The 12,883-nt window shown below is 43.9% G+C and overlaps 1 protein-coding gene across 12 annotated transcripts in view; it reads left to right on the plus strand.

Annotated features, from left to right (window-relative positions):
- Window positions 1-12,331, plus strand: part of Ptprt (protein tyrosine phosphatase receptor type T) — a 1,119,809-nt gene extending 1,107,478 nt beyond the window's left edge. For all 12 annotated transcript variants that reach the window (XM_029473981.2, XM_029473985.2, XM_029473982.2 and 9 more), the window contains 3 exons: window positions 792-955; window positions 3,737-3,872; window positions 4,721-12,331. In XM_029473981.2, coding sequence (XP_029329841.1) covers window positions 792-955; window positions 3,737-3,872; window positions 4,721-4,774 — 354 coding nt within the window. In that variant the 3' untranslated portion in view covers window positions 4,775-12,331. The remainder of the gene's footprint in view (window positions 1-791; window positions 956-3,736; window positions 3,873-4,720) is intronic.
- Window positions 12,332-12,883: the final 552 nt, after the last annotated feature.

The following is a 12,883-nucleotide window of genomic DNA, read 5'->3' on the forward strand; positions in this document are numbered from 1 at the left end:
CCCTTCTTTGCAGAACAGATGGAGGTGGCTGGGAGAGGATCCCACTAAGCCCGCCAAGAGTCTGTGTTTCTCTCTCCTGATAAGCTCTTCCTTGGGGAAGTGATGTCTTTGCTGACTCCAGAGCCAGCAATGGCTCCAGCACAGTTAGATGCACAGAGCCCCATCCAACCTGCCAGCTGCCTGTTTCCTGACACGCTAGCAACGGTGTAGACAAAACTTCTCAGATATTAGCTCTTCCCCATGCTGGCACATTACTCTGCTACCCTTCAGTTGGGTCTTATGAGCTTTGGACAAGGCCCTACAAATACTAAACATGGAAAAATAATTAGTGACTTTCAAAGGGGTAGTTACTGGTTAAACACTGGGTAGGAGAGGGCACAATAATAATCCATGAAACAAGTATTGCTCTCTACTGAGAACCTAGAGAAATGGTCCTCAGGCACTGCCCTCAGAGTTTACTATCAAATAGAAACACGAGATTACTGTAACAGATGAGCTTCAGAGAGAAGGACTTCTGCTTGGTAGAATAAAGAAAAGCATTGCTAAAGAAAGGGACATCGGGATGAGTTGGAAGACTGACAGGAGTTTTCAAGGCACAGAGAAAGTTAAGCAGTGTACACAGTCACAACATTAGGTATAAGGACACTCTGAGCCCATGGTGGCACAACTGAGACCCCACTCAATCTGACTTCTACTCTATTACAGGCCCCTCCACCCCAGCCAGAATCTAAAGGGCTTGCATCCTTAGGTACCCCCCAGCAGAACAGCCCTAACCAATGCTCTGTTCTCAGCCACAGGATGGTTATCGTATTGTCCAGCACCTCCAGTACATAGGCTGGCCTGCATACCGGGACACGCCCCCCTCTAAGCGCTCTCTGCTCAAAGTGGTCCGACGGCTGGAGAAATGGCAGGAGCAATACGATGGAAGAGAGGGGCGCACAGTGGTCCACTGCCTGTGAGTGCTGTGGAGCTGGGGTGATGGGTGACTGGATGTCTGAAGATGCTGAAGGCTATGCTGGTGGCATAGCCAGTCTGAGGCATATCCAGTAGTATCTCATCTCAATAGCCCTTATAGTCCATTGATAATGCATCCATAGGAATTAGAATCTTTTGATGAACTGAGGTGCCCATTTTTTTTCTAAACTGTGGCTGCATGACAGGCTGCTGAAGCAGAACATAGTAGGCAGACTGCTTCCCAGTGCTCCCAACATAGAAATGAGTTCTACACCCTAAAGTGGGTATGCATATCATCCTGCTATGCATAGAAAGCTTGGGATAAAGTGGCTCAAATTGACCAGAGTACCCTTGTGTTATTTCCCGAAGAAGAAAAAGGACAGTATTTTCTTAGCTTAATTTAAGCCAGGCATTTAAAAATGAATCATTTTATCCCATCCATGAAGCAGAGACTATCATTTTGCAGTAAGAAAACTGAAAGCAAAAATGGGTAGGGAACCAAGCTAGTTGCAGAAGGGACTCAGATGGAATCCACCAGACTGAGACCTAAGGTGTTGTCTACTGTCCCACAGTGTGTCTAGGAAGAGGGAAGGTGGGGAGGAGTATTCAGGATGAGGACCTCCTGGGCAGGGTGAGAACCTCTTGGACTTGCTCATTGTGTTTGCCTCCTGGGCTATACCCTACCTTGTGCTTAGTAGGAACGGGGACACAGAGCATGAGGAGAGGACACTACTGCAGTAGATGGCTTTTCAGGGCCCTGGAATCTGTGTCTTCCTGTGGGTGTAGTGAGCTCAAGACCAGTTACTGGGATGATCTTTGTTTCCTGGCTTAGGATGGGAAGAGCAGGGGAAAATAAAGTACTTAATTACATGACCTTTGGTTTCCCCATCTGTCCACTGGCTAAAGTAGATTATGTTTACACCCTGTGGTGTTTAAGCATAAAGCTTTTAGAAAAGAATAATGTATCTGCCAACAGAGAGATTTAAAACTGCCATAACAGAAAATATACAATTGTAGGTATTGTTTCTTAAGAGCAGATGTCACAGCGTCCACTATGAAGAAGCATCCTATGTAGAGTTCAGACCCATAGAATATCTGCAGCCGTAAGAGACATACATAGGATGTTAGGTCAACAACTATCAACTCTTTAGAGAAGTATTTGTGGGGAAGAGAACAAGAGGCCCTTCCTCTTTAAAAATATTGTATTACAGAAAATATGAACCAAACTCCTCTCTTTTTGTCAGGATAATTCTTTCTGGAGTGAGTGGAGGCATTAATTACCTTTCATTGACCCCAGAGTTGGCCTGTCTTTTACAAAGCTGCTAATTGTACACTTCCTTCCAGATAAGTGGTTCATACATATCAGGAAGGTCAGAACTTAGAGTGGGTTAAACACACATGTGCACACTCAGAGCTAAAAAGCTCCCACCAGTAGAAACTTTTCTCTGAGGATCCAGACATGCACAGACTCTAGATGTGGTGTCAGACATACCAAGCTGTCTCTAACTATACCTCATGACTGGTTTCCAACCCTGACTCCCTCCAGTTCTTTCCCACGCATTATATGCCCCCTCATTAGTATGGCACAACATCCATTCCTTGAGACTCCGGAAGGCCCTGAGATGACGGATTCTCTCACTTTGTCTTCTTGGTCCTTGGGTTCTTATTTCAAAAGATATGAACTTTCCTTGCTAGGAAGGCTTCCTACTCTCCAGTATTTTTATATCCTCGCCTATTTGGGAGGGGTTGTTTGGTTGATTTGTTGATTGGTTGGTCGGTTGGCTAGCTGGTTTGTTGGGGGATTATGGTTGTTTTCACCCCTATCTCTCCTACCCTATCCATTCAGGACAAGTGTGTCAGTCTACCAATAGGGACTTGGGCATCCTTGGGGCCCCAGGTATCATGACAGTCACTGAAATTCAGGTACCCACCAGTTAAGGGAGGATAATTTTCTATATTTGACACATCTGGTTAAGTTTCCTGTGGGTGAAACATCTGGGAGATTGACTAAGTACTTTAGTGTCTGCCCAGATGTTCCTTAGACACAGACCATTACATGAAATCATTAGCTGCCTTTGGCAGCCTGCCCAGGAGTTCAGAGTCAGGTAAGTTCCTGAAGATTATTTCTGTAAGGATAATTTACAGCTTCAGAAAGAAGGAGCAATGGAGGAATGGCCATTGCAAGAACATGCAGTCCTTATATCTAAGACAAGTAGGATCATATTTAAAGAAGATTTCCAAGGGGAACCATGGAATTGGCCTGGTATTTCAGAAACACTGAGCCAATGTCCAAGGACCACAGCCCAAAGTCAGGACTAGCTAGCTCAGGACTTATCAATTATTGTCTTTATTAGAAGATAGGAAGAAATACTAATAAAACCACCTAGTAATGTCCACTGTTTTCACTGGATGTCTGGTAGACCTAGAGTATCCTTTTGGGCATGGATGTAGGGCATGGACATAATACCACCCTACCTTAAGAATGCAGATCAGCATAAAATGCTTGTAGAGCCAAAAAAAAAAAAAAAAAAAAAAAAAAATCAAACTAAACTCCCCAAAAGTCATATAATCTAACCTCTTAATTAGGTAAATGGGGAACTTGGGACACTGACTAAGACGTGTCTTTCCCAAAGTCAAAGAAGATTCACAGCCCCAAGGGGATTTAAACTCATGGCTCAGACTAAAGGTCGCATGGTCGCCTGACCACACTAGGTCTGCTAGGACAGATACTCCTTGCTCCAAAATCCTGGGACTTCGACTCACCTGTTCTCTCTTTGTTTAGAAATGGGGGAGGCCGCAGCGGAACCTTCTGTGCTATCTGCAGTGTGTGTGAGATGATCCAGCAGCAGAACATTATCGACGTGTTCCACATCGTGAAAACCCTCCGCAACAACAAGTCCAACATGGTGGAGACGCTGGTGAGCATCCAGGAACCATTATCCAGCAACCAAAGTCTTCAGGTTCCCCGGACCTGAAAACTGTGACTGGACACAGGACACACCTTCAATAACTGGGTCTCATTTGAATACCTATAGTCTGTGTTCCTTTTTCTTTCCAACCTTAGCAATTTCTCTTTCCTGCAGGGCAATCTAAATATTAATCCCAGTCCACCGACTTTGTTTTACTTTCTTCCTACCCCCTAAGAAAATGTCGTTAATTCAGACTTCAAGGAAAGATTCTGGAATAGTAGTTTGTGAATTATGGTTTCAATTCAGCCCAAGCCTATTCTAATTCACTTATGCTAATATTTTACAAGATCAAGCATTAAACTAGGGTGCTTTGGATAAAGGATAGTGAAGCTAGAAGGAAGGCAGAGCCCAGATGGGAAGACCTGCTATAGTGGTGGAGATGACCCATACAAAGAACTTGACTACACATCTTTAAAGTGGATGATAAGATCTCACACGGAATGTGGCTCAAAGGCTGGTGGAGCAGCATCACCTGGGAGGTGGCGAGGAATGCAGAATCTTGAACTCCCTCCCAAACGGACTGAGTCGGGATCTTCATTTTCAGTGCACACCCCTACATGTTCTGCACAACGCTTATAGTCTGAGAACCCTTGGTGTGTGATGGAATAACCGAAAGGGAGCAATCTCAGGTGGGGATTCTGGGAAGTATAGGCAGTCAGGAGTTGAAGGATTTTCAAACATGAGATATGGATAATTACTTGATTTTTAGTATGCTTACAGGTAGTTTTCTACAAAATCTGCATCTCTAATCTAATGCATTCTTTTCTTTCTTTCTCATCTCCTCCTCTTCCTCTCAGGAACAGTATAAATTTGTATATGAGGTGGCACTGGAATATTTAAGCTCCTTTTAGACTGATTGGATGGGGAGCCTGCCAGAGTCCAGCGGCGGCTGCAGCTGCCCCTCTTTTTCTGTGACTGACAATGACTGGTCTCAGGAGCTCCGAGGTGGTACACCTGCTCAGCTCCAGGAAGAAGACTGCTGGTCTCGTGCTCTGCAGCTTCTGTGGGGGTCTGTAGCTGTGGGAGATGCTGTTCTGATGGAGACTAGCATCCCTTCTACACCTGACAGCATCAGGCCCACAGAAGTCTACCCACAAGCAAGGCCCTGGACTTCTGATTCCCAGACCTCTTGCTTTTGTTCGTTCTGAGTTTGTTACTCTCATGGCAAGCTGACTATGCAGGTGCTGGGGTGTGGGGAGATTGCCAATCTTTCCCTTACCATCCTTAGGAGTATCAGGGGTGGAAGTTCTTCTCCATGCTATCCTGCAAAAGCATGGATTGTAGTTTGAGGGATCACTGTGTTATTGGTTCCTATAATCTCCCACAGGGGCCTCTGGCATGAGACAGCTACCAATCTGGATCAGTGTGACTCCTGGATGCCCCCTAGGCCAAGCAGAAAGCTTTTTCATCTTACACCTAACCTATGCTGGGTTCTACTCACTACAACCATCTCCAGCCAGGCCTTGACGCTCTGTAATCTCCCGGCCAACCTGCTGTATCTGTATCACACTTCAGCAAAGGTTTCCTTCGCTTTTCCATAGTCTGTAGGGAGAGGAGGGCTCATAGGAAATGTTACAGTATCTCTTTAATCTTTGTAGAAAAAGCCACTCTCATTGGGGCAGGGCTCTTGCTGGCCTGTACAGTACAACCCTGTGCTTCGTAGGTGGTACTTTCTGTGGGAAAGACAAACAAAAAAAGCTTTGAGTATTTTCCCAAGTACATGTGAAAAGAAACTCTTGTGAGTGTAAAATTCTGTATTCTCTTATGTCAAAAGAAGAAAAGGATAGGATGGGAGTTTGAATGTGTGGCTGTCAGATAACTCTCTTGGACTTTTATTTCCTGGTCATACCCATAAAAAGACCCACTGTAGGATGACACAGCCATTGAACACATGAAATGAGACCTCTGGGATCCGTCCCTGGGTTGTGGGTGTGGAAATACAGCAACACCTTTATAATTTGTCTCTCCAAATTTGAACTCTTTCCTTAAAAAAAAAAAAAAAATCCAGCTGCCATTTTGAAATTGGCTACTGGGGCCCCAGCTTCATTTATGATAGAATAAGTAGGTTTAGGCCGGGGGCCAAGTCTTGCTCAAAGCATGACGAAATTAAGGGAAAGGAGAGAACATTAGTGAAGTGTTTCTTGCAAGCGAAGTGCCATGGTTACCACCTTCCATGTGACATCTCATATAGTCGGTAGCACCCCTAGGAACCCCTAGAGAATGCTCTCCTCATATCCACTTGGTAATTGAAGAAGCCTGAGCACCTTCTTCAGTGATGGAATTCTGGGTTCCGAAGACAGGTAATGGCACCGAAACCTACCCACCATTTTCCTCATGCTTTCTCAGCCAAGCTATTATTTTTATGGAACCAAAATAAGGCTAGAAACTTTAGAGCAGAGAGAGAGAACTCCATGAGTAGAAATTTAATTCTTTCTTTCTGATACCAGTTTTTCTTGGTAGCCCACACTTTCAGATATATTTTATTAACTCATTCGCAGTTCCCCAGAAAAGCTAGTCTTATCTAATTTCATCATTGCTAAAAACAATTCCCGTGCTCCCTCAGGCTACAAGGGAACCAGCTTGGGAAGCTCTGTAGCCTGGGCTGAGCCACAATATCTGACAGCCTTAATAGCCAGGGGTCTAGGAAGGTCTATCTTGCAGACTGATCCAGTCTCGGTGTATGAGGGACATAGAATCCAATAACATACACATCTTGCCCTTCAGGCCCACTGTATTGTAGAGAAGCTGAGCCACATTGTAACAGTGGAGCATACAAGCGTTTGATGAGCTTCGGTGTGAGAGTGGCTTGCTCTGCCTAGAGCTTCCTAGGCAACATCCATTCCAGGCAGGGCTCAACAGACAGAAAAGAAGAAAAAGGAATTCAAGCCAAGGGGGTCAACATGCACAATGGTAAAGGCAGGTGAGAAGGTATCTGGAGGGACAGATGGTGGGAGGTCAGCCCAGCTAGAAGGTAGCAAGACAGGGATGGTGGCAGGAAGGTAGCCAGAGCCAGGGAGGAAATGTAAAGGGCACAGTCACTGCCCTGCAGGCAACAGGAAGTTGGCAGAGTTCAACAGCTATGCACTCAGTTTAGTTTTGGAGAAGGCTCTCTCTGGACCAGCAGGATAGCCTATTTTCCTTTCATCAGACACTGTGAAAATGTCCCCTCAGTGTGTGCTTTTAATATGTTACGTGTGTGTGTGTGTGTGTGTGTGTGTGTGTGTGTGTGTGTGCTCATTATTTTGTTGCTGGAACAAAATATGGAGTAAATCATGAGACTGAGCTCTTACTTAAAACCCAGGGTCTCTGTTCTATCATGGAGCAGGGTCAACAACCTTGGCCTCTGAGCTTTCAAGGACAGAATATGAAAGGAAATCAGGGAGCCAGCTCCCATTGGTGTGGGCCCAGGAGCTGTCTAGAAGTCTAAAAACACCAGAGTTGATCAAGGAAGGCTGTCACTTTGGAGGTTCAAAAGGAGCATCTCAAAGAAAAGGCACGCAAAGGAAACCTATGAGTTACTATTCTCTTTTGATGGATCTCTTCCCAGGTATATTTGAGCATATCCCCAGGCCCCAGACCCCACTGGTCCGTCTGGATTCCTATGGCTCTAGTCTCCTATCTCTGAATGGACTTCCTGGTAGCCTTCAGGAGTCTATAGCATAGCCAATCAGCATGTTGCACTCTATTTCTTCAGATCTTGGCCACTTCTAACAGAGAGTGGATAGAGGGGAGAGGATTAACTACAAATCCTAGGATTCATTCTGCTGAGGAAAGAATTGAAGAACTGACAGATAAAGATGACAGTGATATCTGTCATTATAAATGGCGGGAATTTAAAAAAAAAAAATTCCAAGGGAAAGGAAGTGTGTGAAAATTCAAGCCATGCTGAGGGACAGGCTAATTTATATCCTTATTTTCTCATAATCCAACTGTTCTTAAAGAAGGTGATCTTAAAACAGTGCACACAAAAAGAAAGTGGGGTACATGGATGGAAGTAACATTCTTCAGGTCCCCATGGGGGACATGCAGAAGAGCTTAGATGATATGGGAAATGGTCCTAAGAAATTTAGATGATATTTTCCCCAGGAAATCTCCCAAGAAAACCCACCTTCTTCTCACCCGACCTACTTATGGGGTAGGCTCATTTTGAAACGAGCAAAGGAAAGATGTCAAAGTGAATCCTCACTTAGCTAATATCTTCGTGTTGGTCGCCAGTGGAATCCAAATAGAAAAGGTATAAGGTACAAATGAGATACCATGAAAACTGCCCCAAGTTGGCCATGTTTATGATGACTTCAGGTTGGAGCACAGCTACATCTCAATCTCATGTTCTTTTATCCCTGCTGATATGGTTATCATGGATGAGGTATGGGCCTGTTTGCTTCTAGAAAGCCACAGCAGGTCCCTTTTATAGGAACAGAAGAGGCTGCTTGCTTCAGGTGACTCTCAGTGTGGGCCTTAGCAATCAAAGACCAGCCAGATGTCACCTACTCCATGGAACCAGTAGATTCAGTGCTGTGGACTCTAAAACATGAGCTCACTCTTCGACATTCTTGAAATATCTGTGATTATGGCCAGCACTATTTTACTGTCGAGTAAACAGATCCAAAAGGAAAATTCATTTGCCCATACAAGCAAACTTGTCCTGGCTTTCTGACCACAGAGACAAAATTCTTCCATCATTGTATCTGAGATTTTCCCACATGATTACTCTTAGCAACAGAGACAATAGCAAAACTAATGACTCAGTAGATATTGGTAAAGCCCAGTGCAGACAATGATAAGCTTCAAATTTCTCTAGAGCCTCGTGGTTTACATTCATGATATATTTGGATTCCGTTTTCTAATTTATTCTTAGTAGTTTAAATATGACTGTATAAATTCATTTTTAAATCTGTCCTTTATCTCATGTATCTCTCTGATCAATCTTAGGGAATATCTCTGGCCAAGGCATAGTGCCTGACCATGTTCCTTCCTCCTGAGGTTAATTCTAAACTCACATTCACATCAACTTACATTCATTCGCCTTGGAGCATCTGTTGCTGCGGAGGTATCCTGACTGTACTGCTCCTGAGGTTCAGCAGAGGTCTCTTCTTCTTATGGAGAGTTCTGCAAGATGCCAACTAACAGACTAGAATAATGAGAACTTACCTGCATGGCATGGTAAAGGTTGAGCCCACAAAACCCTAAAGACAAAGGGGAAGCCAGATGCAGACTTACTCAGAGGATCCTTGAATGCTGAATGGTGTCTGTTGTCTCTGTAGAGTTCCATGGCTTCTGATGTGGGAAAATCTTAGGACATACTTCATGAATCTTAAATACCCTTCCCTTCACATAGCTCAATACAATCCCTGGATCCTATATCATTCAGCATTCAAGACAGATACCACTAAGAAGTACAGACTACTATGGCATGGTACGCCATGGTAAGTAGAATAAGAACTTGCTCATTGGTTTGAACTCCAACTGTACCATTTCTGGAATATAAAATATCAGGCTGAACAAGGCATGGAAAAGGAAACATACACACATCTTTGGCAAGGTTTAAAGGGGTTAATCTGGAAGGCTAGGACAGGTAAACAAGAATTCAATTGAAACCCAGCATCTACTCAGAAACAAGGATGCTTATAAACTGTTGAGCTCAGTGATAAGTTCCATGGGGAAAAAATGAAGAAGGCCAACCCTCCTTAACCTGTAGCTGGCCACCCCTGCTATCCTAGCAGGTCATCATCACCAAGCTAAAGCAAGCTCAGTACTATAAATGGTAGGTCTAGATCCAAAGCTGAACATGAACAGGATGCTGATCCTATGCTACAAGGTCAATGAGCCAATATCCCTAAGAAGGAGTTGACAACCCAAAATAAAAGTCAAGTGAAAAGATAAAACAGAAATAGCAATGTCTTCTCTAAGCCTTAATTTGCCTTTCTTTCCAATTGACCAATCAAAGTGAGGCCCTCTGTAGTATCTCACTAGCTCTTACTCAGAGACAATAAAACAGAAAAGTAGAGTAAATTTGGCCATAGACAAATGAGACTTAACCTGGTTTGCATACTGTTGTGTACAGGTTTCTTATGTGAGGTTGTCCCTAGAGACCTATCAAAAATTATGAAATGCAAAGGCTTCCTTTAACTGAATGTGGGGTCACCTTTGAAATCCTATCCCTTTTGAACAACAAAGAGAGAGCAAGAGTGAGAGCAAGAGCGAGCGAGAGAGAGCAAGAGAGAGAGAGAGAGTGAGTGAGAGAGAGAGAGAGACAGCGAGAGAGAGAACGAGAGAGAGTGAGAGAGAGAGAGAGCGAGAGAGAACGAGAGAGAGCGAGAGTGAGAGAGAGAGAGAGAGGTGGAAAATAGAAAGTGGGGGAGGGAGAGAACAGTTCTAAACCGAGTTTTCTCTGACACATTAATTTTAGAGTCATGGAGCTGATATCCTGAGAAACACAGCACAAATATCTCTGACATATCTACATATGAATAAGCTCTTTCAAATTCTTGGTAACCACAGATAGACTTTTGCATGACAGTGGCTATATAACTGAATTGTGGAGACCAAGAACTATCTCTTGCGTATCTCCTGCCAACTTCTACAAGAGGTAGAAAAGCTATCAAAGGGCCCACATTCACCCCTGAAATCTATCCATGAATATTAGTGTCCAACAGGTGGAGTCGGTACCCACATTCATACCCCGCCCCAGACCTGGCACTACTTTATCTAGCATGAATACACCTAAGAGCTTAGTGGTGGTGCACAGCAGCTGGTACAGAGGATGGGTAAGAATTGGGAGGGGAGACAACCTTCTAGAAAGGACTTCAGAAGGTGATTAATCATGGGGCTTCCTTTTGGATTGGAGAACCACCATGCTAGGTGGTAAAATGCTAACCTGGTTCTTTGTTGGAATGTTTGGAGATCAAGTGTAGGAGTCTTAGAATATTGAACAGCAAAGTGATGGTATTCAGGGTATTTAATGTAGGTTGTGAGTCTTCAGTGAGAACCATTTCTAGGGCCTTTGTGAGCAGAATTGTGTTAGTTTCCCACCCCCACCCCCCAAATCAGTCTCCTAAAGGGACAGCAGAATACTAGCATCCATAGTCTTCTTAAGACTGTGGGTGATAAGACAAAGTCAAACATAGTTTGCTACCCTGGTTACCCCTGTGAGCGATGCTAAGGTGGATGTGGAGACTGAGTACCTGTAAGAAAGAGCTGAGTGCTAGGGAGGATCACTGCCTGTTTGAGTAGCCTCCCAGCAGAAGCCAGGCATCCCCATCTCCTGGCCTAGGGTGAAGAAGCAGAGTAGCTGAGGTAGATAGACTTCAGGCCACTTTCACTTTCAGTGGGTGAGTCCTTGAAACACGAAAGTCACATTTGAAATGGGACCTCCAAACTGCAAACTAAGTAGGTAGGTCATGCTTGGTTTGGGAAGTGGAAGCCCTCTGTTTTCCTAATCAAATCATCTCCTCCTGTCAATCAAAAGGCAGCTCCAGCTGCATCTCCTAGCCTTATCCAGGATGGTTAGCACCAGTCACAGGGAGCAGCTCCTTGGCCATACATCTGACGCGTACTGCCATCACTGAGAAGGGCAGCCAGCACCAGACTCACTGGCCACCAGGGCCCTCAATGACAGACAGAACCAATAAACATGGAGGCAGGAGTCAAAACAAGGCTTTGCTTCACCCATATTATCTCCAAAGGTTAATTCAGCCGTCATTCCCTATTCAAGGCCTGTAGGAAAAGACTTCAAAAAGCACAGGGATTCTGTTGACACCTGATCATAATCATTCCCAGTACATATATTTCATCACCAACTGGTTCTTGGGCTGGCCCAGGTTAGCCTAGGCTAACTCAGATTTGTAATCAGGCTCAAAAATTATATTCTCCCTTCTCTCTTCACTCTATATCCAAGTAGCCAATTAAAGGTACAGTTGTTGCCTCTGTGGTTGCCTTGGCTACAGGTTACCATACTGGTACACCTCTCCAGGACCTATCATGGCATTCTCAGTCTACACTAGGGAAGCTTACATTTTCCTTGTCCAGTGGCATATGATATCACATGAGACCAAAGTCTCCACACTATCTGAAATCTCCACAAATCCCAGTGGCCTGCACTTGTACAGTTTGGGTGTTTGATAGATAAAGCACGTATGAGAAGAGAAAACAAAATAAATCAACTTCAGCAAGAAGAAAGCCAGCACTGTGCTGTCAATGTCTTTCCCCCCTTTCCCTTTTGATTTCCAGTTCTAGCTTCAAAAGCAGAAGGTAAATAATGTCAGGTCAATGAATATCAGATATATTTTTTGACTGTACATTAAAGTGACGTGTAATCTTTTTACACCTGCAAGTCCATCTTATTTATTCTTGTAAATGTTCCCTGACAATGTTTGTAATATGGCTGTGTTTAAAAAAAAATCTATACAATAAAGCTGTGACCCTGAGATTCATGTTTTCCTAAGATATTTATGCTTGTGTCTTCCTGGGAGTGAGGGGGAGATGATACGAGTTCAGATTGAAATCCAAGAATTAAAGATACTCCTATCAGCTAGGCTTCTTCTTATTCATTTACTTAATCTCCCCAACTATAGCACAAGATATGCATACTATTTCCTCTTTGATGATTGAAAAATGAGGTTCAAAAATACCAAGGGATTTTTTCCATAAGTATACACTGAACTGGTAAAAGGTCTCTAAAGCCGTGTGTCCATGAGTGTGGTTCAGAATACTGGCATTAGACTTAATGTGACATTTGCTAAGCATACATTTTTAAAAATATTTTCATCTCTCTCTATGTGTATGCTCTGTGTGTACATGCACATGTATGTGTTTCATATGCTATGGCGCACATGTAAAGGTCAGAGGACAACTTCAAGTGTCAACCCTTACCTTTTGCCTTGTTTGAGATGCAGTCTCTTCTAACTCACCCCTGCAAGTTCCAGGAGAGCTGGCCCAGGGGGCCTCCAGAGATTCTCTTG

This window comes from Mus caroli, unplaced genomic scaffold, assembly GCF_978045245.1.
Source record: "Mus caroli unplaced genomic scaffold, Mus_caroli_1 scaffold_2, whole genome shotgun sequence".
Taxonomy (NCBI): domain Eukaryota; kingdom Metazoa; phylum Chordata; class Mammalia; order Rodentia; family Muridae; genus Mus; species Mus caroli.